This window comes from Hippopotamus amphibius, chromosome 4 (genome assembly GCF_030028045.1).
Source record: "Hippopotamus amphibius kiboko isolate mHipAmp2 chromosome 4, mHipAmp2.hap2, whole genome shotgun sequence".
Taxonomy (NCBI): Eukaryota; Metazoa; Chordata; class Mammalia; order Artiodactyla; family Hippopotamidae; genus Hippopotamus; species Hippopotamus amphibius.
Window position 1 is genome coordinate 161,349,281 of NC_080189.1, and position 22,085 is coordinate 161,371,365.

At 41.6% G+C, this 22,085-nt stretch overlaps 1 protein-coding gene across 13 annotated transcripts in view; it reads left to right on the forward strand.

The window, feature by feature from the left end:
• Positions 1-22,085, forward strand: part of TTLL5 (tubulin tyrosine ligase like 5) — a 283,931-nt gene that overhangs the window by 219,091 nt on the left and 42,755 nt on the right. For all 13 annotated transcript variants that reach the window (XM_057732748.1, XM_057732753.1, XM_057732746.1 and 10 more), the window contains one exon: positions 3,899-3,981. In XM_057732748.1, the coding sequence (XP_057588731.1) occupies positions 3,899-3,981 (83 nt within the window). The remainder of the gene's footprint in view (positions 1-3,898; positions 3,982-22,085) is intronic.

The following is a 22,085-nucleotide window of genomic DNA, read 5'->3' on the forward strand; positions in this document are numbered from 1 at the left end:
TCATATTCCATTTATACTGTGGTCAGAACACAGCAGGTATGGAGCTGCATCCACCACACATTGCGCTTTGCACATTCAGCTATTCAGAGAGAAAGAGAAAGGACAGTTTCAATAGTGGCTGATTCTACTTGATAGTCCCCTCAGGAGAGGATGGGAGATGCATGCTTCTCTTATAGGAAGAGCATCCTACTGAACTATGCATAATTCTCACGCTTAAAGATGCATATTCTGTATGACAAGCCAGGTTCTTCATTTGGTGCACAGCTGACGCAACAGTGATTAATTCTGATGCTGGCAGAAAAAAAGATGTGTAATAGTTTTATTAAGAGACAGTTTGTCAATCTCAAATGAGACCTCTCTTCCAAAGGGAGTTTAAGAATAATTCTGACTAATTTTGATTGCTGCCTTGTAGGTTGCCAATAATTACCTTTTGACTTTAATAGCAAATTGCTTTCAGGTTGCAGGTTCTGAATATTTTATGGTCATTCTTCTACCGTTTAGCACTAAAAATCCATACTGAATTAGAATCAGTGAGTCATCCAACTTAATATTCCTTTATGTAGATAGGCTTATAGTGAATGCAAAGATTGTCAATACTCCTAAGTAAAAATAACAGTAGTAGTAATAGTTAATGTTTATTTAGCCCTTAATGTAATACCCGGCACTGTACTAGGATGTGCTTTACATCCACCATCTTATTTAATCCTCAGCAACCCTATTAGGTAGGCCCTGTTACCTTAATGTTACAATCCAGTAACTGACTTAGAAACAACCAAGGGAACATATACATACCTTTCTATGTAAATATTTCCTAAAACACAGGTAATCCCAGGAAAGCAGCAAAGAAGCAGATCAGCAAGTGCAAGTTAACCTACAGGCTCTAGACAAGTGATATTTTAAAAGTTCTCATTTAGGAGTAGGTTGTCCAGAAGTTGGAACATATTTTCCCAAGGAAATGATGTTATCACAGCAAAAGCATATTTACCCATGATATGCCTAAAGTTGTAATAACAAATGTAAATCCAAACCATTTTGTGCACCAGTGTTTCCATGGAAAAATTTACACGGAGTTTCCCCTTAGTTGTCTGTGGACACATTTCTCCTATACCAGGGAGAAGGGGACCTCGTGCGAGAAACAGTAGAACCGTTAGAAATGTTCAAAGTCTGAATCAACAGTGGCTCCTGAGGCCTGTGGTGGGAGTTGATGGAGGGAAGAGGAGGAAAGAGTGAGTGGAACTGGGTACAAAAGGGACACAGGGGCAAGAGATCTTGAGTATGGAACAGGAGGAAGCCTATAAAGGTGAAGGGTGGGATAGGGATTCCAGAGGGAGGAGAAAGAGAAGTCACTAACTCTAAATCCCCAGGGGCTCTTCTCACCCCTCCGGTAGCTCTCTGTTCCCTGCCTTTATTTCTTCTACTGCCTCCAAAATTTTGCCTGCCTGCTTCCCTTTTTACTGCTAACACTCAGGGCTTCCTCCATGATGCTGAGAGCAGCCTTGTAACTTTTCTTGACTCAGCTGCTCCTAACACAAGCAAATGAGCCTTTGGGTTTTTAACTGTTATAAAGGAAAGAACCCATCTTAGGTGGTCCAGAACTTTTCCTTTTTCAGTTGGACCTGGAAGAGCAAATATCAGCCTACACTTGCTTTGGATGGTTTTGGGGGCCCATAAGGGACTTAAATAAATTGCATGAGCTCTCCAGATGTAGCTCTCCAAGGCTGAAGCTTGGGAAAAGGGAAAAGCCCTCTGCTCCTTTCTCTCCTTTTTGCCTCTGTGGTTCCCCTGTCCTCAAAACGAAAGTGGAAAGGAGTGGGCAGGGCCCAGATCATAGCTCGCTAGAGGGGAAGGACTGTAAGACAGTGTGATCCTTGCATCGCTGCTGGGGTGTGTTCTCAAGTGGCACGTCTCCAATGGAGGTGTAGGGACCACCTGGACACCTAAGCCTGTACCAGGCCCTCCCAGTGCTCCTCATCCCACCTTCCTCTACTCACCAGTCAGTGTTTTCCTGACTTCTCTGGTGTTATGAATCACCTGGGCACCTGGGGCACTTTAAAAAAAGCCTAATTTCTCAAGGCCTATCCGAGACCACTGAATCAGAATCTCCAAGGGAAAGGCCTGAGACGTTGTGTAATTAACAAGCGACCCCAGGTGATTCTTGTCTAGAAAGTTTGACAAACAGTGCTTGACTGACCACCTGCCCCACACGTGCACACTCTGCCGATCTTTAAAGGCTCCTGGGACATTCTAAGCCCCTTTCTGCCTCAGAATCATTGTATAGACACTTCTTCTTTCCTGTTCCTTACTCTTGGCTAACGCCTATTTGTCCCGACTTCATGACTTGGCTGAAGTAGAATTTCCTCAAAAAGGCCATCCTTGACTACTGTCCTCTCCTCACCATCTACACAACTAATGGTTGTTTTTTTGTTTGTTTGTTTGTTTTGTTTTATTGTTTTCGTTTTTTGTTTTTTTTCAGCCGTGCAGCGCAACTTGCAGGATCTCAGTTCCCTGACCAGGGATTGAACCTGGGCCACCGCAACAAAAGCCTGAATCCTAACCACTAGGCCACCAGGGAACTCCCCTTCTCACCATCTAAATCAGGCTCCTCATTTCATTCTCTCATAACACCTTGTGCTTTTTCTTCTTAGCATTTATCACACAGTTTGTATCTTATGTATTTGCCTAATGTCTGCCTCCTCACTAGCACCAAGCACAGGAATGCTTAATAAGTATTTTTTTGCTTGCGTGAATAAATGGAAAAATAGTGTTGGGCAAAGGTACTAAAGGTTGGGTTGGATGTTGCTCAACAAATAAAGAACTGAGTGTGTGAGAACTTGACTCTCCCAGGCAAAATTGTTACGTGTAAACTAAAATCAAGGTAGATGGGCCCAAGAAGTAAGTGTACTCATGGGGCAATGGGGGAAATGACTTCAAAAAATATTAAGTACCTAGTATGTGCAAAATGCAGTATTAGGAGCTATGGATACAACAGTGAAGAAGACTGGAGCAGTCTCTGTCTTCATGGAGCTCACATTCTAGCAAGGATGACAGCTGTTAAGCAGCCAGCTACACAGTCCTGTAATTCCAGTGAAGGCAATGAAAGAGTGACAGAGCTGTAGGAACCCGTAACAGGGAGACCTGACATGGTCTGCAGGGCATCAGGCCAGTCGTAGAATTTCTAAGACAAGTGGCTGGGGGACCTGTGCCCAAAGAATCTAATATACCCTGTCCTATCTCTTGTCAAAGTTGGCATGAGGGGAGGTGCCTCTGTATAGGGTTTCTCAACCTCAGCACGATTGACATCTTGGACTAGAATATTCTTGGTTTGAAGGCACTTTCCAGTGCACAGTAGGAAAGGCTTAGCACCATTCCTGGCCTCTACCCACTGGATGCCAGTAGGCCCCACAGTTGTGACAGCCACAAATATCTCAACATCACCCACTGTCCCTTGTGGGAGGGTGGGGGGAGGGAACAAAATCTGCCCTCCTCCCTCCCCAAGTTGAGAATCACCGCTCTACGTGAAACTTGGTTTTGGGGGTTTTTTTTTTAATATCTTTCCTTATGATTTATCCAAGTCAATACCAGGAACTTAATTATACATTCATTAAGTATTATTGAGTGCCTAGGCACTGGGGACACAGTAGGGATCAAAGCCTGTGCTTTCTTGACGCTGCGTTCCAGTGGGGAGAGATGAACAATAAATGTTAAAATATGGAACATTTCAGAAGAAGGGGCTGGGTTGATTGTAGAAGTCCGTTCTGATAAGACAACATTTGGCTTGAAGGAAGCAAGGGAATGAGTGGCAGCACCCCGAGAAAGAAGAGGCAGAGGCACTGGAGGGCTGGCATGGACCTCGCCTTTCTGTCTGCAGGTCTAACTAACCAAGCTGCTTGTGTTTCAGAGGGTCCTCCACAGAAGGGCAGCCGAGCGGACTCCAGAGCAGCCTTACCTCTGCAGCCTTTGTGCCCATCACCAGCTCCACAGGTTAGTTCCGGGCGGGACAGCGGGGAGGGTCTGGGCCGCCAGGTTCTCTTCCGCCTCCGAGGAGCTCCAGCTCAGCGCACAAAGCATCCCTGCTGCTGCAGCAGCAGCTGCAGATGAGCATTTTGTTACTTTCTTCTTTCAAATGATATTGACATTTTAGGATTAAATGGTTTTCCAGAACTACTTTGGGGTAGGTGAAATTCCCCAGTCTGGTAGAATGTTATCAGATTTGCAGCATTTAGTAAAAATGCCTGTATTTGACTGGTGTGTTACTGTTTGTATAGTATTTCTACATGTAGTATCTCGCACTAAATCCTCGCCGCAACCCTGTGAGGTATAACCTTGTTGCCTCCACGTGAGGAAACAGAGGCTCAGGAAAGCCAAGGGGCCTATGGGAGATGATCCCTGGTTGCAGAGCTGGAGCTGCGGTCTGATCTGTGTCCTGTCATGCTGATGTCATGGTCTGTTGCCAGGTAGTTGCTGGGGGGGGCCTCAAGCCTCTCAGGGGGATCGTTTTCTGTAATAATTCATTAAAATACGCTGATAAGTAATCAGAAAATTGAAAGCAAATCCACTTGGATTCAATTCAACAAGTATTTATTTTTGAGCACCTCCTGTGGAGAAGGTACCATGCTGGGCACGGAGGTGCCTAAAGGCCAAGCTAGACAGCGTGCTGTCAGGGAACCTAGGGGCTCAGGGAGAGAGAGGTCAGCGGGAGCCTGCTGTGCGGGGGGGGGGTCCTGGGGAGGGGGATGTATCTGGCACCGGGGATGCAGAGAATAAAATAGCCAGCGGTGAGCATCACGGTGTCAGGCACACTTCTGAATGCTTTACATGCCATAACTCATTTGTTCACAAAGCACACGTGTGATACAGGATCTGTAGTCCCCGTTTTACAGCTGAAGAAATAAAGGCACAGACAGATTATGAAACGTATCTAAAACCTCACAGCTTGTGAATGGTGGAGCAGTATTTGAACCCAAGCAACCTGGCCTGGCCTCTTTAGGGATTGGGGAGGGCTTCCTAGAGGAAGACGCATCTAAGCCAGGGTCTGACTGTTGACAGGTCGGCCTGGAGAGGGGAGGCCTGGGGTGGAAGGAGTTCTAGGAAGAGGGAACAAGTGTTCGGGGGGGCCCTCGTGTGTCAGTGTGGCTGAGGACCAGGGCCTGAGCCGGGAGTGGCCAGAGAAAAGGCTGTAGAGGTAGCAGGGCCAGCCCATGAGCCGTGGAGGGAACTTGTCCCTGAGAGCAGCAGGGAGCCATGGAGGAACTTAAAGGCAGGGTGCAAGGGTTGGTGGGGGTGTGTGTGTGTGTGTGTATGAGAGAGAGACAGAGAGACAGAGAGAGAGAGACACGTGATACACCTTAAAATGATTACAGGATCGCTAAGGAGCCTGAGTAGTTTGACTGTATTATGGGGATAATTACATGTACCTCATAGGCTTACTGTGAGCGTTAAAGGAAGCAGTCTATAGAAAAAGGCTCTATGACTGCACCCATGTCAGATAATAATATGAAAAGAATATAAAGATTTTGTTTTCCACTTAAACTCTTCAAACCTGAATTCAAGAAATATTTGATGGGTATATATTCCCCCCTCCTCCCCCCCCCCAAAAGAATTACTAGAACATGGTAGTTATTTTTAAGCAAGTTAAATTTCCATCTGGAACTCTTATGGCCTGAGAAGTGGGTGGCTAAGAGAACCGTGGACTAGTTGGAAGGGTTTCCATGAGGTACAGCTGTTGGAGCCCCTGTAGCGCTTCAGATTTGCTGAGGCTGGAGAGGTTTACAAAGCTGAGGAGATCCAGGAAACCTGCATGTGTGTCTAATTGATACATTAAGTATGGCATTGAACTCTTAGCACGCACTCTGGTTGAGGAAGCTGGAAATCTGAGGGGCCAGGAGGGTCATACTTTCAGCATCTTGATCATGAATTAGTATTTACTGACTGTTGACAGTACTTAGAAGTTTCTGTAACAGTTGTACTGAATTTGGAATCAGTATAAAACCACAGAGCAAGGAGAAATTGTACTCCCGGTTCTCCCTGGCTTCTAATATCTATCTTTCCCCCCTGCTTCTTCCTTAAGATAAGTGCATTATCCTTCTCACCTTGTTTAGGTAGCCTGCTGTTTACTGCTTTTGTCTCCAAATGACTCTGGGCCTCTATAAAGTCCATTGAATTTGTTTCTCTTCCGTGACTTTCCTGGCGTTCCTGATCCTTAAAGAAGTGCTGACGGACGTCAGGCAGCAAGGTTCAGGCATTTTCCATACTTCCCAATAAGTGTTTTACCTTAGCAATATAGTAGTAACTTACTCTGCTAGAATTATTTACAGAGCCAGTAAATAACCCCCGGCACGTCAGTGTTTTACCTACAAATTATCTGTTTTTCTCTATTACACATAGATTTCTAGGGATTTAGAAGCATGTCCTTTAAAAAGGTTATGTTTCTATTAAAAACATTTTTCTTTAAACCCACAAGAGGGGAGAACAACCCTCACAGTAAGTCAAAACGTTTACATGTCTCTCTGAGAGTTGGAAAGTTTTGCCTGTATAGGAATCACGAAGCTGACTATGAAAGGTATTTAGCCCCTGTCTGGTCCAGTTAACTCAGTTACTGAGTCCATGAATATAGCAAAAGTCTGCTTCCTGACCCCTTGACCCTTCCCTAAGTCTAGCCAACCAGGCCTTCAGGCTGTGTGACCTTGTTCGTCAGGCAGTCTGAATGAGATAGTGGTTCATCCCAGGGCGCTGTTGAAAAACAACTCCGAGTCCTTTCCCACCGATGGTGACCTAGTGACATTCTTTTTATTATGAACATTAAATGAGGTAGTGAATGTGAAAGCTCTTAGCAGAGTGCCTGGAATGCTCCATGAGTGTTACTTTCCTTGACTTCCCTACCTCGGGCTGTATATTCTGTGTTTGCTAGAAGGGAAGGTGTAGAGTCAGCAAATTTGGAAATTTGAGAGGGAAGCTGGAGTGAGGGCCTTTGGCTCAAAGCCAAAGCTGCCGGCCTTCCTTCTTTATAACCATGGTGTTCTTCTTGAATTCTGAAGTGGTGATGGTGAACTAAAATAGCAGAGAGCAACAGATTAGATAACTGGCATTTCTCTCATGCTGATTTGATGGTGTAAACTACCATTGTTGTAGGGCCTGAAGCCATACCAGCTGCCCTCATCGCTGCCCCTCAAAGCTTCTCCCTAAGCTTTTCCTGTCCTGGAGCCCAGCCTCTTTATGCACTCTCCCCAACTTTTTTTTTTTTTAAGCTCTTGTAGATCTATAGTTAGAGGAAGGGACCTTACCACCTTTTGAACACCTATGCTGGATTTCACTTACAAGGAGTGAGAAGTCCCCTATTAAGCATTTGTCATTTGGGACTCTGGTAGAATTCAGTGTAGCTTTATGCTCTTTGCATTGGGACAAGGCGGCAGCGCATCACTGTGCCTCTGCCTGCCCACTTCGTTGTCTCTAAATGAGAAAACAGGAGAAACTTATTTTAATATAAAGTAAACCCAGTGGAGCTCGAACCCTAAGGATCCAGAAATCACTTTGACTTTCAAATGAAATTATTTGCCTGGCAGCTCTCAGCAGAGGGACCTATTTTCACTGTCAGACGCTTGTTCTTTTCGTATGTGTTGTATAGTTCTTGGAGATCCAGGGTGGATTTGGAATATAATAAATTAATAATAAAAATAAACTCTTGAGATGCTTGCCCTAGTGTCTTATACCCTTTATTGCTCCCAAAATGTTCTTCTCTCCTCAGAGTCAGAGGGACAAGAATTTGGGGGGTTTATTATCCACTCTTATGCTGTTAGAAAGCAAGAGAGAGAAGATAGATTTGATGTTTGGCAGGAAATGGGGCATCAGCATCGAGGAGAACGATGATCCCCTAAAGCCTAGTTTTAGATTTGACCTCTTGTCCTTTCAGCCAGGATTAAATAAAGTGTTAAGTGGGGGGCTTCCTAGGTGGCACAGTGGTTGAGAATCCGCCTGCCAATGCAGGGAACACGGGTTCGATCCCTGCTCCAGGAAGATCCCACATGCCACGGAGCAACTAAAGTGTTAAGTGGGGATTTTTTTTTTACATTTTTCAGGATCTTTGGAAGCTCCCCAAGTTATTTTCGCCAGATCCAAACCCTTGCCCACACGATCTGGAGCCCTTGCTACAGTTATAGGACAGAGAAAATCAAAGTCGGTGAAGTCAGGGCCAATTTAAGGTAACAGTAAGAAATAAGAGCATATTTTTTATTATAACTTGCTGACTTTATGCCACAACAAGAGACTTAATAGCTATCAAGAGAAGTGATAGTTTCTCAAAATGACAAGGAAGTTGGCATTTTATAAAACCGAAGCTCGGAAGGACTCTCCAAAATTGTGGGTTGGAGTTAAGCCACCACAAGCTTGCTTCTGTGTTGATTTACCAGTAGGTGGCGCTGTGACAGTAAGAAATTTCCTTACTATTATGGAGGCTTTTGATTAAAAGTATGGGGACATGAAGGCCAATCAGAGAAAGAAACTAAAGCTGTAATTGAGTTACTCACAGGTAAAATGCAACAGAATATATTGAAAAGCATGATACTTGAAGATCAAATTGCAATAGCATCTAAAGAGAATGAATATTATTAAAGATATTTATTATTAAAGAAGGCTTTTAGACTTGGGGTTGGGTAGTTTGTGAACTGGGCTTTCAGATAATGGGAGACAGGCAGGGAACAACATTTAAAAATTTTTTTTTGGTGAGATTGATTAATTGTGCTTCTTTCTGAGTTAAGATAAACATATATTGTAATTGGTAGAAAAAGCATAAACCCCATCCTACCACTCATCCAAAAAAAGCTCCTACATTGAAGAAATGACCTGACTTGATCTTGTGCAGTTGTACCCACATTTCACCAGTGCTACCCCCAGTATTTTGTTTCCAGCTGTCACCTTCCAAACTTTCCAGAAAATTCTATGAAACCTCAAAGTTTTGATAATTCCTTTCCTCTTTGCTCTGCCCTACGCACTAAAGCATTAATGGCACACCTGCTATGAGCTTAATATTCTTCTTACCTCTAGGGGAATATTTATAAACTTATTTGAGAAGCATTATTCATCAAACTACCCCAGGAGAGCAAAGGAGGGAGGAAAGTTATTTACCCACCACAAGATTCATTTACATTGGATCAGAAAGCTTCAAATATCTTTCCCCAGCCCATCTAAACTCTTTCCAAAAAGGAATGAGAAGAGAAGGGAACACCAAATCCATGGCTTGGTCATCTACCAAAATGTACCAGAGAAACTGAAAACAACCAGAGTTCTATTGGTAATACTTAGCCAATGGTGCCTTAATTCTGATACTAAGCAGCCTATCCAGTGATGAACAACTCATAAAACATATGATAGAAAGGTAAAGCAAGAAGGTCAATATTTCCTTCAGGAGACCGGTAGCCAGAAGGATGAATATGACATCAAGCTCCAAACCAAACCATCGGCCTGCCAAGAAGTACTAACGTCCATCCATTTCCAGGACTGTGAGACTTGGATTTGCCTCAGTTGTAATATCACTTTCCTTGAACCTATTTCATTAGTATCCCTTACAACCCACCCAGAACATTACATGGCAAAATAGGATCATCAGCAAAGAAGCCTTGGGAAAGAGCCCATCTCTCAACACTTAAATCTCTGTTGCAAACACAGCCCCGCTGAGCCTGCGCTGTACATAAGCTAGGGATGGAGGATGCTGTACTGAGGTGGTGAAACTGCATGCCAAGTGTGTATGGACCCAAAAGACCCAGGTGCAGCATAACTGCTGGAAGGCTCCAGGGACAGGCCCACTAGCCTGGCAGATGGCAGTGGGCTGCCTCTCCTTGAGCAGCGGAGGGTAGGTAGTTTACACAGTGAAGAGGCAGAACTCCAGAGCCCACAGCCTATCACCCAGATGCATGCTTTATTCTTGTTTATTTTTTAAATTAATTTATTTATTTTACTGGCCGCATTGGGTCTTCATTGCTGCATGCGGGCTTTCTCTAGTTGCGGCGAGCGGGGGCTGCTCTTCATTGCAGTGCAGGGCTTCTCATTGCGCTGGCTTCTGTTGTTGCAGAGCATGGGCTCTAGGCACGTGGGCTTCAGTAGTTGTGGCACATGGTGGGCTTCAGTAGTTGTGGCACACAGGCTTCAGTAGTTGTGGCACACGGGCTTAGTTGCTCTTCAGCATGTGGGATCTTCCCAGACCAGGGATTGAACCCATGTCCCCTGCATTGGCAGACAGATTTTTAACCACTGTGCCACCAGGGAAGTCCCAGCTTTATTCTTGTTTAATTTCAGTGTAGACAGAATCACTGCTTGGGCAGAGGTCCTCTCATCCACAGTCATGAATGAATGTCATCACCAGCTGTGACAGTCCTAGAACCTCTTCATATACGGGTTTAGAGAGGCAGTTGGGTTAAATTCAAGGATTTGACATGTGTTTGCATAGCATGTTATATAAGACTGAAAAACCATCAGTTGTTCTTATCAAAGAATGAGAGAGATGTGCTGAAGGATCCTGGGGACCCAAGACTATTTAAGACCCACAATAGGCTGCCCCAGGCAAGTGTCACATTTAAATATATGCATTGTTCTGTGTCTTCTTAGATTCTCTGTTGTCAATTTGGCATCCATCCATCACAGAGTCAATTATATTAAGTATATTTTCTGTATTCTTGATGCTTTGGCATTTGGGGATCTTACAGACTGCCCTGCCAGGCGAGCTAATTCCTAAAGATAGTAACAACTTGCCCCCAAGCATGCCTTTCATATACAAACCAGCCAATCCCAAGTTTATATCCGGGACCACCTCCTTATCTAACTCTCACTTGGCAAGTCAAAATTTCTCTTGCCCTAAATCACTCCAGCACCAGGGGCCAAACAACTAGAGACCACCCCTAGAGCCCAGAGACTGCCAGAATTATTTAAACTAGCCAGTCTTAAGCTGTTTACCCTGCCCTGCCTTGCCTTTCCCAAGGAAACCCCACATAAGGTTCTGGCCTAGACTTTCCCCTCACTCCTGTCTTCTGTCTCTTGAGCACGTTGGTGTTTGCCCCTGTGACCCTGTGTGGTGTGCAGTGACACCCCTCTCGGGGACCTGCGAGTAAAATTAACTTCTTCCTACCAGCCCTTGTTCTTACCTCGTCCTTGGCCGTGCTGACTTCAGCACACCATACCCGACATGTACCTTCTTAGAACAGACATCAATAGGAAGAATAGCTTTGATTTGTAGTACAAAGAACGAGGAAAAAATCTGAATCAATTAGGTTTGTATCACCCAGTTCTAAGCAAGTGGTCACAGTACTTCCTTCATTATAGGCTGTATTGCACAAGTGATATTTTAACAGTGTGTGTTTTGCTAGTCTCAATCTGGCTGCAGCCACACAAGAAGGATGTGGATCCCTCTACATGGCAAGATCGCCTGGCTGCCAGCCATTGAAATTTCATGCTTTCCTGTCCCGAGGCCTCTTTCATTTCATTTAGTAACTCTCTACATTCAGCAACAAAACTCAAGCATAGCTGAACAACCTGGATGGAAACGGGGGAGGAAACAGCCTGGCTTTCAGTTTGCAGGGAAGAAGGGGGGCACTTCTAAGAACCCACCCAAAGAGGGTTCATTTGCCTTAAAGAAAATGGGGGAACTCTATTTCTGTAACAGATTAAGAAATGGACTACTGAGATAACATCTGAAAATTGATATTGTCTCTTGCTGAGCTGGCAAAGTCCCAAGAGAGGAGTGATGATTCTTCAGTTGCTAACAATTACTACTTTGTTATAAAGAGACAAGGGAAGTGCAGTGGCTCCTTTCTCAACTTACATTTGTATTACAGAAGCACGCACACCTCCTGGAAGAAATGCCCGGCACCCTGGCTTTGAGAGTTGTACCTACCGCTGCGTCTCGTAGCAGATTTGTGCTGTCCTGTGTAATATCTGTTCACTCTGGGTGGAAACAGGTCCTCTTTATTCTTGTAGTCCTGAATTGGGCAAGTAACCAGCATAAACCTTACTCTGGGAGTCTTTATACCTATCACTACAAGTTATCAGTCTATACTTTGTGGTTATTCATCCTGTGAACCCACACATTGTGCTGCCGGCTTCAATGAGATGCTTGTTACAGGCACATACCTTTGCTTTACCATCCTTTTATCCTTAGGACATAATTGCTCCTAAAAGTTTTAAAGAAAGAAAGCAGCATGCTAAGCCATGCCTGTCTTTGGAAAAAACAAATTTTGCCCATGGAAATATTTACAGCTCTGCTTGCCTGATCTGTAGAATTTGAACTGGGTCCCAGAGAATGTAGGTAGATAATGCAGGACGTGGAGAACTTGAAGTATATTGCCCTGTTGGCATGATTGGCATTGATATTCATTCTGTATTCTTTCAAGTTATGATTATAGGACAAAAGACGCAGATTCTCTTAAGTCCCCAGAATGAAGAGCATCACTGGTAAAACTATAGTCTTAGTTCTTTGTTCTCGTCTTTCAGACGTGCAAGTATGTCCATTTAGGGCTTCTGTAAGTATCAGGGAGCCCTCTTCTCTTGAAACCTAAACTCAGATTAGCTAGTTATGTGATAGCAGAGAGAGCAGCTTGAATGTATGGAATGTCTCTTTAGCTACCTCAATAAAACATAGCACATTCCCCAGTATAAAATGGGGATATACCTGGGAAAGTCAAGCTGGTTGTAAGAGGATGTGAAGAAAAAAGTCAGCTGATCAGAAGTTGCTGTTTTAGTGTTACTTGTTTGTTGGTTGTTTTTCTGTTTGTTATTGGGTAGAATAACCACTCTTTTTTTATATCAATTGGACTAAAAAGTGACTTTGAGGTCCCCCCGCCATTCACTTCTAATTTGCTTCCCAGGGAAATTAAGACATGTGAAAAGCCCAAAATAAAGATATTTTGGAATTTGACAGGTTATTTTTTTAATTTTCTATGGCTGAGCTGCGAGTTTTGTTAATGAATTGTTCATCGTTACTCATCAGACATTGGCATATGCAGCTTTTAGAACTGTGACTTCTCTCGGGCCTCCTATTTTGTATTTACTCATGCTTTCTGCTCTTCTCCAGTGTAAACCACCATTATGCATGGCACATATTCTTTCCTTCTTCTTTTTATGCAGAAAATTTGGGTTGTCTAAAATGGCCTTTTTTTTAAATATGTTTATTTATTTATTTATTTATTTTTATTTATTGGCTGCGTTGGGTCTTCGTTGCTGCACACGGGCTTTCTCTAGTTGCTGCAAGCGGGTCTGCTCTTCATTGTGGTGTGCAGGCTCCTCATTGTAGTGGCTTCTCTTGTTGTGGAGCACGGGCTCTAGGCGCATGGGCTTCAGTAGTTGCGGCACATGGGCTCAGTAGTTGTGGCTCACGGGCTCTAGAGCACAGGCTCAATAGTTGTGGCACATGGGCTTAGTTGCTCCGTGGCATGTGGAATCTTCCCAGGGCAGGGCTCGAACCTGTGTCCCCTACATTGGCAGGCAGATTCTTTACCACCGCACCACCTAGGAAGTCCTACAATAGCCTTTTGATTATTGAGACAAAAGATACCCTCAGTTTACCTCTGTTACAGAAAGTTATTGTACATAAGTGCAGGGAAGAAAAGTCTCTAGAACCAGACCGCACGAAAACCTGCAACCTTATCTGGGACAATTAGCAGCTATAGTGGCTAAACAGCGAGGCTGTTAGCCCATCCCTATGACCAGGTCATCTGTTGTCTCCTTGGCAACTGGCTTCCATTGTTCCCAGGTTAACATTAACAGCTCTGCTGTCCTCATGGCTTGACCTCTCTCTGTGTGATTCTTTCTCTCCCAACTCTCTGCATTCTGCTTTAAAAAACAGAATCAAAATATTTTCCATTCATTCATCCAGCAAAGGGCCGCTGGTGTGCAGAACTAAAGGTAGGCAGCGGCTGCCTTCCAGATGCCAGGTTGCTTCTAGTGTTAGCGTGATTATGTGATAAAAAGCTGCCAGCGTATGCATTTCTGGCAATTTCCTTCAGGTGGGATTGTAGCTAGGCAGGTACAGCGTAGACTTTTCATTTCTAGCAGAGTCTTAAAATATAAAACCAGGTGCGATAAAATAATAAAATATAAAGGGAAAATCAAGGCCAAAAAAATGATATTTCAAATTTTTCAAACATAAGACCAAATAAAATTACTATAATTGAGGCTGAATTTGGTTCTGAATCTTATAGCAACCAGGACAAAAAGGGAAATGTGTTAAATAAAAGTATGTAGTTCTCATTATCATAAAGGGAGAAATACTTGGGGGGGAAATTAAGCTTTTTCCTAGCACCTATTCCAAAAGAAGTATTTTCATACTTTATGTAGAAGACACTGAATGAAGTAATAGTGCTCTCAACAACTTAACATAACAGAAGTAGCTCATATTGTAGCTCAACATGAAGGCAAAATATTTCAGTGCAAGTCAGTGAAGACGATTTTGTGAGGGACAAAACTAACATAACCTAAGTCTCTTTGTGGTCCAGCATAATCCAAGGGTAAGATATTGGTTACTTAGAGGACTGGATGGATTTCATGTGCCTTAGACACTCCGAAAATACTTCTCTCAGTTGATTGCTTAATAAGAGCTAGTTGTGCTCTTAGGCAAAAGCCCAGACACCTAGTCTTCTATTATACATTACTGGTTGAAGATGCATCTGTATGCTTTGGAAAGCAGGTGGCACAGGTAACATCTTTTTTTTTTAAGAATTTTTACTGAGATGCAATTGTATCTTTTTCTTATTAGTAATGTATATATGGCCATCCCAATCTCCCAATTCATTCCCCCCCAACGCCCCCACTTTCCCCACTTGGTATCCATATGTTTGTTCTCTACATCTCTATTTCTTTTTTTATTATTATTATTATTATTTTATTTTTTACAATAAACTGCATATATTTAGAGTGTACATTTTGGTATCCCAATCTCCCAATTTGCTCCCCCCCAACCCTCCCCAATTTCCCCACTTGGTGTTCATATGTTTGTTCTCTACATCTGTGTCTCTATTTCTGCTTTGCACACCAGTTGATTTGTACCATTTTTCTATAGTCCACATATATGTGTTAATATACAATATTTGTTTTTCTCTTTCTGACTCACTTCACTCTGTATGACAGTCTCTAGGTCCATCCATGTCTCTACAAATGTCCCAGTTTCATTGCTTTTTTTTTTTTGGGGGGGGGTACACCAAGTTCAATCATCTGTTTTTATACACATATCCCTGTATTCCCTCCCTTCCTTGACTCCCCCCCATCGAGTCCCCCCCACCCTCCCCACCCCAGTCCTCTAAGGCATCTTCCATCCTCGAGTTGGACTCCCTTTGTAATACAACAACTTCCCACTGACTATCTATGTTACAGTTGGTAGTATATATATGTCTGTGCTACTCTCTCGCTTCGTCTCAGTTTCCCCTTCACCCCCCGCCCCCTCCCATACCTCGAGTTCTCCAGTCCATTCTCTGTATCTGCTTCCTTGTTCTTGTCACTGAGTTCATCAGTACCATTTTTAGATTCCGTATATGTGAGTTAGCATACAATATTTGTCCTTCTCTTTCTGACTTACTTCACTATGTATGACAGACTGTAGTTCTATCCACCTCATTACATATAGCTCCATCTCATCCCTTTTTATAGCTGAGTAATATTCCATTGTATATATATGCCACATCTTCTTTATCCATTCATTTGTTGATGGGCATTTAGGTTGCTTCCATGTCCTGGCTATTGTAAAGAGTGCTGCAATAAACATTATGGTACAAGTTTCTTTTGGGATTATGGTTTTCTTTGGGTATATGCCCAGGAGTGGGATTACTGGATCATATGGTAGTTCTATTTGTAGTTTTTTAAGGAACCTCCAAATTGTTTTCCATAGTGGCTGTACCAACTTACAGTCCCACCAACAGTGCAGGAGAGTTCCCTTTTCTCCACACCCTCTCCAACATTTGTTGTTTCCAGATTTTGTGATGATGGCCATTCTGATCGGTGTGAGGTGATACCTCATTGTGGCTTTGACTTGCATTTCTCTAATGATGAGTGATGTTGAGCATCTTTTCATGTGTTTGTTGGCCATCTGTATGTCTTCTTTGGAGAAATGTCTATTTAGGTCTTCTGCCCATTTGTGGATTGGGTTATTTGCTTTTTTGGTATTAAGCTTCATGAGCTGCTTGTATATTTTGGAGGTTAATCCTTTGTCCGTTGTTTCATAGGCAATTATTTTTTCCCATTCTGAGGGTTGCCTTTTAGTCTTGTTTATGGTTTCTTTCGCTGTGCAAAAGCTTTTAAGTTTCATGAGGTCCCATTTGTTTATTCTTGATTTTATTTCCATGATTCTAGGAGGTGGGTCCAAAAGGATCTTGCTTTGATGGATGTCCTAGAGTGTTCTGCCTATGTTTTCCTCTAGGAGTTTGATAGTGTCTGGCCTTACATGTAGGTCTTCAATCCATTTGGAGTTTATTTTTGTGTATGGTGTTAAGAAGTGTTCTAATTTCATTCTTTTACATGTTGCTGTCCAATTTTCCCAGCACCACTTATTGAAGAGGCTGTCTTTTTTCCATTGTATACTCGTGCCTCCTTTGTCAAAGATAAGGTGCCCATATGTGTTTGGGCTTACTTCTGAGTTCTCTATTCTATTCCATTGATCTTCCTTTCTGTTTTTGTGCCAGTACCATACTGTCTTGATCACTATGGCCTTGTAGTATAGTTTGAAGTCAGGAAGCCTGATTCCACCCACTCCATTTTTCCTTCTCAAGATTGCTTTGGCTATTCGGGGTCTTTTGCGTTTCCATACAAATCGTAAGATTTCTTGCTCTAGTTCTGTGAAAAATGCCATTGGTAATTTGATCGGGATTGCATTGAATCTGTAAATTGCTTTGGGTAGTACATTTTCACAATGTTGATTCTTCCAATCCAGGAACATGGTATGTCCCTCCATCTGTTTGTGTCATCTTTGATTTCTTTCATCAATGTCTTAAAGTTTTCTGCATACAGATCTTTTGCCTCCTTAGGCAGGTTTATTCCTAGGTATTTTATTCTTTTGGTTGCAATGGTGAATGGGAGAGTTTCCTTAATTTCTCTTTCTGCTCTTCCGTTGTTAGTGTATAGGAATGCAAGAGATTTCTGTGTGTTAATTTTGTATCCTGCAACTTTACCAAATTCATTGATGAGCTCAAGTAGTTTTCTGGTGGCATCTTTAGGATTTTCTATGTATAGTATCATGTCATCTGCAAACAGTGACAGTTTGACTTCTTCTTTTCCAATTTGGATTCCTTTTATTTCTTTTTTTTCTCTGATTGCTGTGGCAAGGACTTCCAAAACAATGTTGAATAGTAGTGGCGAGAGTGGACATCCTTGTCTTGTTCCTGATCATAGAGGGAATGCTTGCAGTTTTTCACCATTGAGAATGATGTTTGCTGTGGGTTTGTCATATATGGCCTTTATTATGTTGAGGTAGGTTCCCTCTATGCCCACCTTTTGGAGAGTTTTTATCATAAATGGGTGTTGAATTTTGTGAAAAGCTTTTTCCGCATCTATTGAGATGATCATGTGGTTTTTACCCTTCAGTTTGTTCATATGGTGTATCACATTGATTGATTTGCATATATTGAAGAATCCTTGCATTCCAGGGATAAACCCCACTTGATCATGGTGGATGATCCTTTTAATGTGTTGTTGGATTCTGTTGGCTAGTATTTTGTTGAGGATTTTTGCATCTAAACTCATCAGTGATATTGGTCTGTAGTTTTCTTTTCTTGTAGTATCTTTGTCTGGTTTTGGTATCAGGGTGATGGTGGCTTCATAAAATGAGTTTGGGAGTGTTCCTTCCTCTGCAATTCTTTGGCACAGGTAACATCTTGTGAAAACTGTGGAAGCTGAGCGATATTCTCGCCCCATCATATGGCATATTTCTTCTCTGTGCCTTTATTTGTATGTAGAGTTTCCCCTGCCTGCGCACCATCCGCCTCCTCCTCTTGCCCACTCGCGCGCCCCATCTGATTTAGACGCTTTCTGACTGCACTCCAGTGGAACTCTGTGATTACCTCTACTGTGACACAGCACTCTAGTATCCTTATAGATTACTTGACTGTTTCCTCCATTAGACTGTAATTCCCTGGAAGGCAAAGATCAGCTGTGATTCAGAGCTAAGATCCCACATGCCACGCAGTGCGGCCAAAAAAAAAAAAAGTTTAAGATGATAAATTTTCCCCCTCCCCTCCCCTCTGACAGTCTGTTCTCTGTATCTGTGAACTCAGTTTTTTGTTTTTGTTTTTTTCAGATTTCATATATGAGATCACGCAAGTGTTTCTTTCTCTGTCTGATTTATTTTACATAGCTGAATGCCCTCAGAGTCCATCGTTGTCACAAATGGCAAGATTCCATTCTTTTTTATGGGTGAATAATATTTCATTGTGTATATCTACCACATTGTCTTTATCCATTCATTCACCAGTGGACATCTTGGTTGTTTTCATATCTTGGCTATTGTAAATAATGTTGCAGTGAACATGGGTTGAATATAACTTGTCTAGTTACTATTTTCATTTTCTTCAGATAAATATGCAGAAGTGAAATTGCTGGATTATATGGTAGTTCTATTTTTGATTTTTTTAAGGAACCTCCATACTATTTTCCATAGTGGCTATGCTACTTTACATTCCCATCAACAGCATTTGAGGGTTCCCTTTTCTCCACATCCTCACCAGCACTTGTTATTCTTGTCTTTTTGGTAATAGCCATTCTAACAGATATGAGATGATATCTCATTGTGCTTTTGATTTGCATTTCCCTGGTGATTAGTGATGTTGAACACCTTTTTATATACCTGTTGTCCATTTGTATGTTTCCTTTGGAAAAGTGTCTATTCAGATTCTCTGCCCATTTCTTAATTGAATTTTTTTGGTTTTATTGCTATTGAGTAGTATAAGTTTTTTATATGTTTTGGATATTAACCCCTTATCAGATACATGATTTGCAAATATTTTCTCCCACTTCATAGGTGCCTTCATTTTGTTGATAGTTTCCTTTGCTGTGCAGAAGCTTTTTAGTTTAATGTAGTCTTGTTTAGTTTTGCTTTTGTTGCCTTTGCTTTTGGTGTCAAATCAAAAAAATCATCACCAAGACTGATGTCAGAGAGCTTACTTCCTATGCTTTCTACAAGGAGTTTTACAGTTTCAAGTCATATGTTCAAGTCTGTAGTCCATTTTGAATTAATTCTTGTGTATGGTGTAAGATAGTGGTCCAGTGTTATTCTTTTGCATGTGGCTCTCCAGTTTTCTTAACACCATTTATTGAAGAGATTATTCTTTCCCCATTGTATATTATTGGCTCCTTTGTCCTAAATTAATCAGTCATGTATGCATGAGTTCATTTCTGGGCTTTCTGTCCTGTTCCCTTGGTCTGTGTGTCTGTTTTTATGCCGAAACCATAAGGCTTTGATTACTGTAGCTGTGTTAATATAATTTAAAATCAGGGAGCGTGATGCCTGCAGCCTTGTTCTTTCTCAGGATTGCTTTGACTGTTCAGGGTCTTCTGTGGCTCCATACAAATTTTAAGAATGTTTGTTCTATTTCTGTGAAAAATGCCATTGGAGTTGTTGCATTGAATCTGCAGATTGCTTTGGATAGTGTGGCGACATTTTAGCAATATTAATTCTCCTATGAGCACAGAATATCTCTCCATTTATTTGCCTTCTTCAGTTTCTTTCATCAACATGTTATAGTTTTTTTTTTAATTCACCATCACTTTTATTTATTTTTTTATTCTTTTTATTTTTTTAAGCTCTTTATTGGAATATAATTGCTTTGCACTGTTGTGCCAGTTTTTGAGGTACACGAAAGTGAATCAGCTGTATTTATACATATATCCCCGTATCCCCTCCTTCCCGTGACTCCCTCTCACCCCTCCCTGTCCTGGCCCTCTAAGTCATCACCCATCATCAAGTTGATTTCCCTGTGTTATGCAGCAACTTCCCACTAGCTATCTATTTTACATTTGGTAGTGTATATATATAGTTTTCATTGTACAGGTGTTTCACTTCCTTGGTTAAATTTATTCCTAGGTATTTTATTCTTTTTGATGCAGTTGTAAATGGGATTGTTTTCTTAATTTCTCTTTCTGATGGTTCATTGTTAGTGTATAGAAATTCAACTGATTTTTGTATATTTATATCCTTAAACTTTACTGGATTCATTTATTAGTTCTAATAGTTTTTGGTGGAGTCTTTAGAATAGTTTTTTGGTGGAGTCTTTAGGGTTCTCTATATACAATACATCATCTACAAATTGTGATAGTTTTATTCTTGCATTTTGATTTGGATGCCTTTTATTTCTCTTTTCTTGTCTAAGTGCTCTGGCTAGGCTAGTACTATGTCAAATAAAAGTGGGCATCCTTGTCTTGTTCCTGATCTTAGAGGAAAAGCTATCCACTTTTCACTGTTGAGTATGTTGTTAACTGTGGGCTTGTCATATATAGCCTTTTTATGTTCCAGTACATTCCCTCTGTACCCACTTTGTTGAGAGTTTTTATCATAAATGGATGCTAGTTTTGCCAAATGCTTTTTCTGCATCAATTGCAATGATCATATAATTTTTATCCTTCTTTTTTTAATGTGTATCACATTGATCTGCGGATGCTAAACCATCCTTGCATTCCTGCAATAAATTCCACTTGGTCATGATGTATGATCTTTTTATGTATTGTTGGATTCAGTTTGCTAATATTTTGTTGAGGAGGATTTTTGCACCTCTGTTCATCAGGCCTGTAATTTTCGTTTTCTTCGGCATCCTTGTCTGGTTTTGGTATCACGGTAATGCTGGCCTCGTAAAATGAGTTTGGAAATGTTCCTTACTCTTCTAGTTTTTGGAAGAGTTTGAGAAGGTAGTAATTCTTCTTTAAATGTCTGGTAGAATTCACCAGTGAAGCAACCGGTTCCTGGACTTTTGTTGTCAAGAGGTTTCTGGTTATTAATTTGATCTCTTTTTATGTTATGTGTATTTTACCACAACTAAAAAAAAACTATAGATTCTGTATGTAATGTACCTAGTACAGTATTTGGTACATGATAGGTACTCAATAAATGGTAGTTCTTACTGTGGTGTCACCGTTCAAAGCACATGGCTTCATTTGTTCCCATTATGATCCTTAAAGTCATATTATTGTTAAATAAAGTTAGGTACCCTAGAAAGCAAACTATAAGAGGTAGATTAGTGTACAGGAAGTTTATTAAGGAATGCTCTTGGGATCAGCACCTATAGAAGGGAAGGGAATGGAAGGAAACAGGACTGGACAATGGGAGAAGTTGCGCTGTGATGCAGTGACAAAGAAGGCCTCAGTTGGCTCCACAGGACTCTATAAAATTGAAATGGCCTTTCAGATTTGTGAGTCGTAGTGAAGGGGCTAGGATGAAGCTTTTATACTAATTCTGTACTGATCCATCCTTGCAAGGCCTGGGAAGAGGACATGCCCTTGGGTAATGGGGCAGTTCCTAGAGAGGGCTGAGGGCAGCAGTGGGAGGTGTGGAATGTTCTTCATTCCTTAAGGGAGGAGGGGAGGGAATGTGCATTAATACAGCAAAAATTTAGAACTGAAACTCAGGTTTCAGTGCCTCCTAGTTCATTCAGGCTCATTTCCAGTCCTCTGTATTCATGAGTAAAATTTCCATGTTATCATTCACATCGTTAAAGAAGTAATTGGGGAACTTTCAACTGACTACAGCAATGCTTTCCAAACCATTGGTGGTAAAGAACTAGTTCTTTTCCTTTCCAGTCCTGCATGGACTGATACTTTTATAAAATACACAAAAAATAAGTTACTGGATAAATTAAATAAGAAGATATCTAACAGACAAGCTCAGATTTATTATTATTAGATTCAGCAGACATAAAATTGCTGTGACAATTATTATAAAGGTTTTAACTGCCTATTTTCAGTTTCTAAACTTGTCTCATTATAGTCTGATAACAAAGAGTTCTCAAAACTGGTACCAATCTAGGACTCCACTCTAAATAATTCTAGGTTACAGGATTCTTACAAAACATTCTTTAATGTCCTTCTAAATTGACATGGCAATATATTGGGTTAAATGAATGCTATTCTTCAATCTGGAT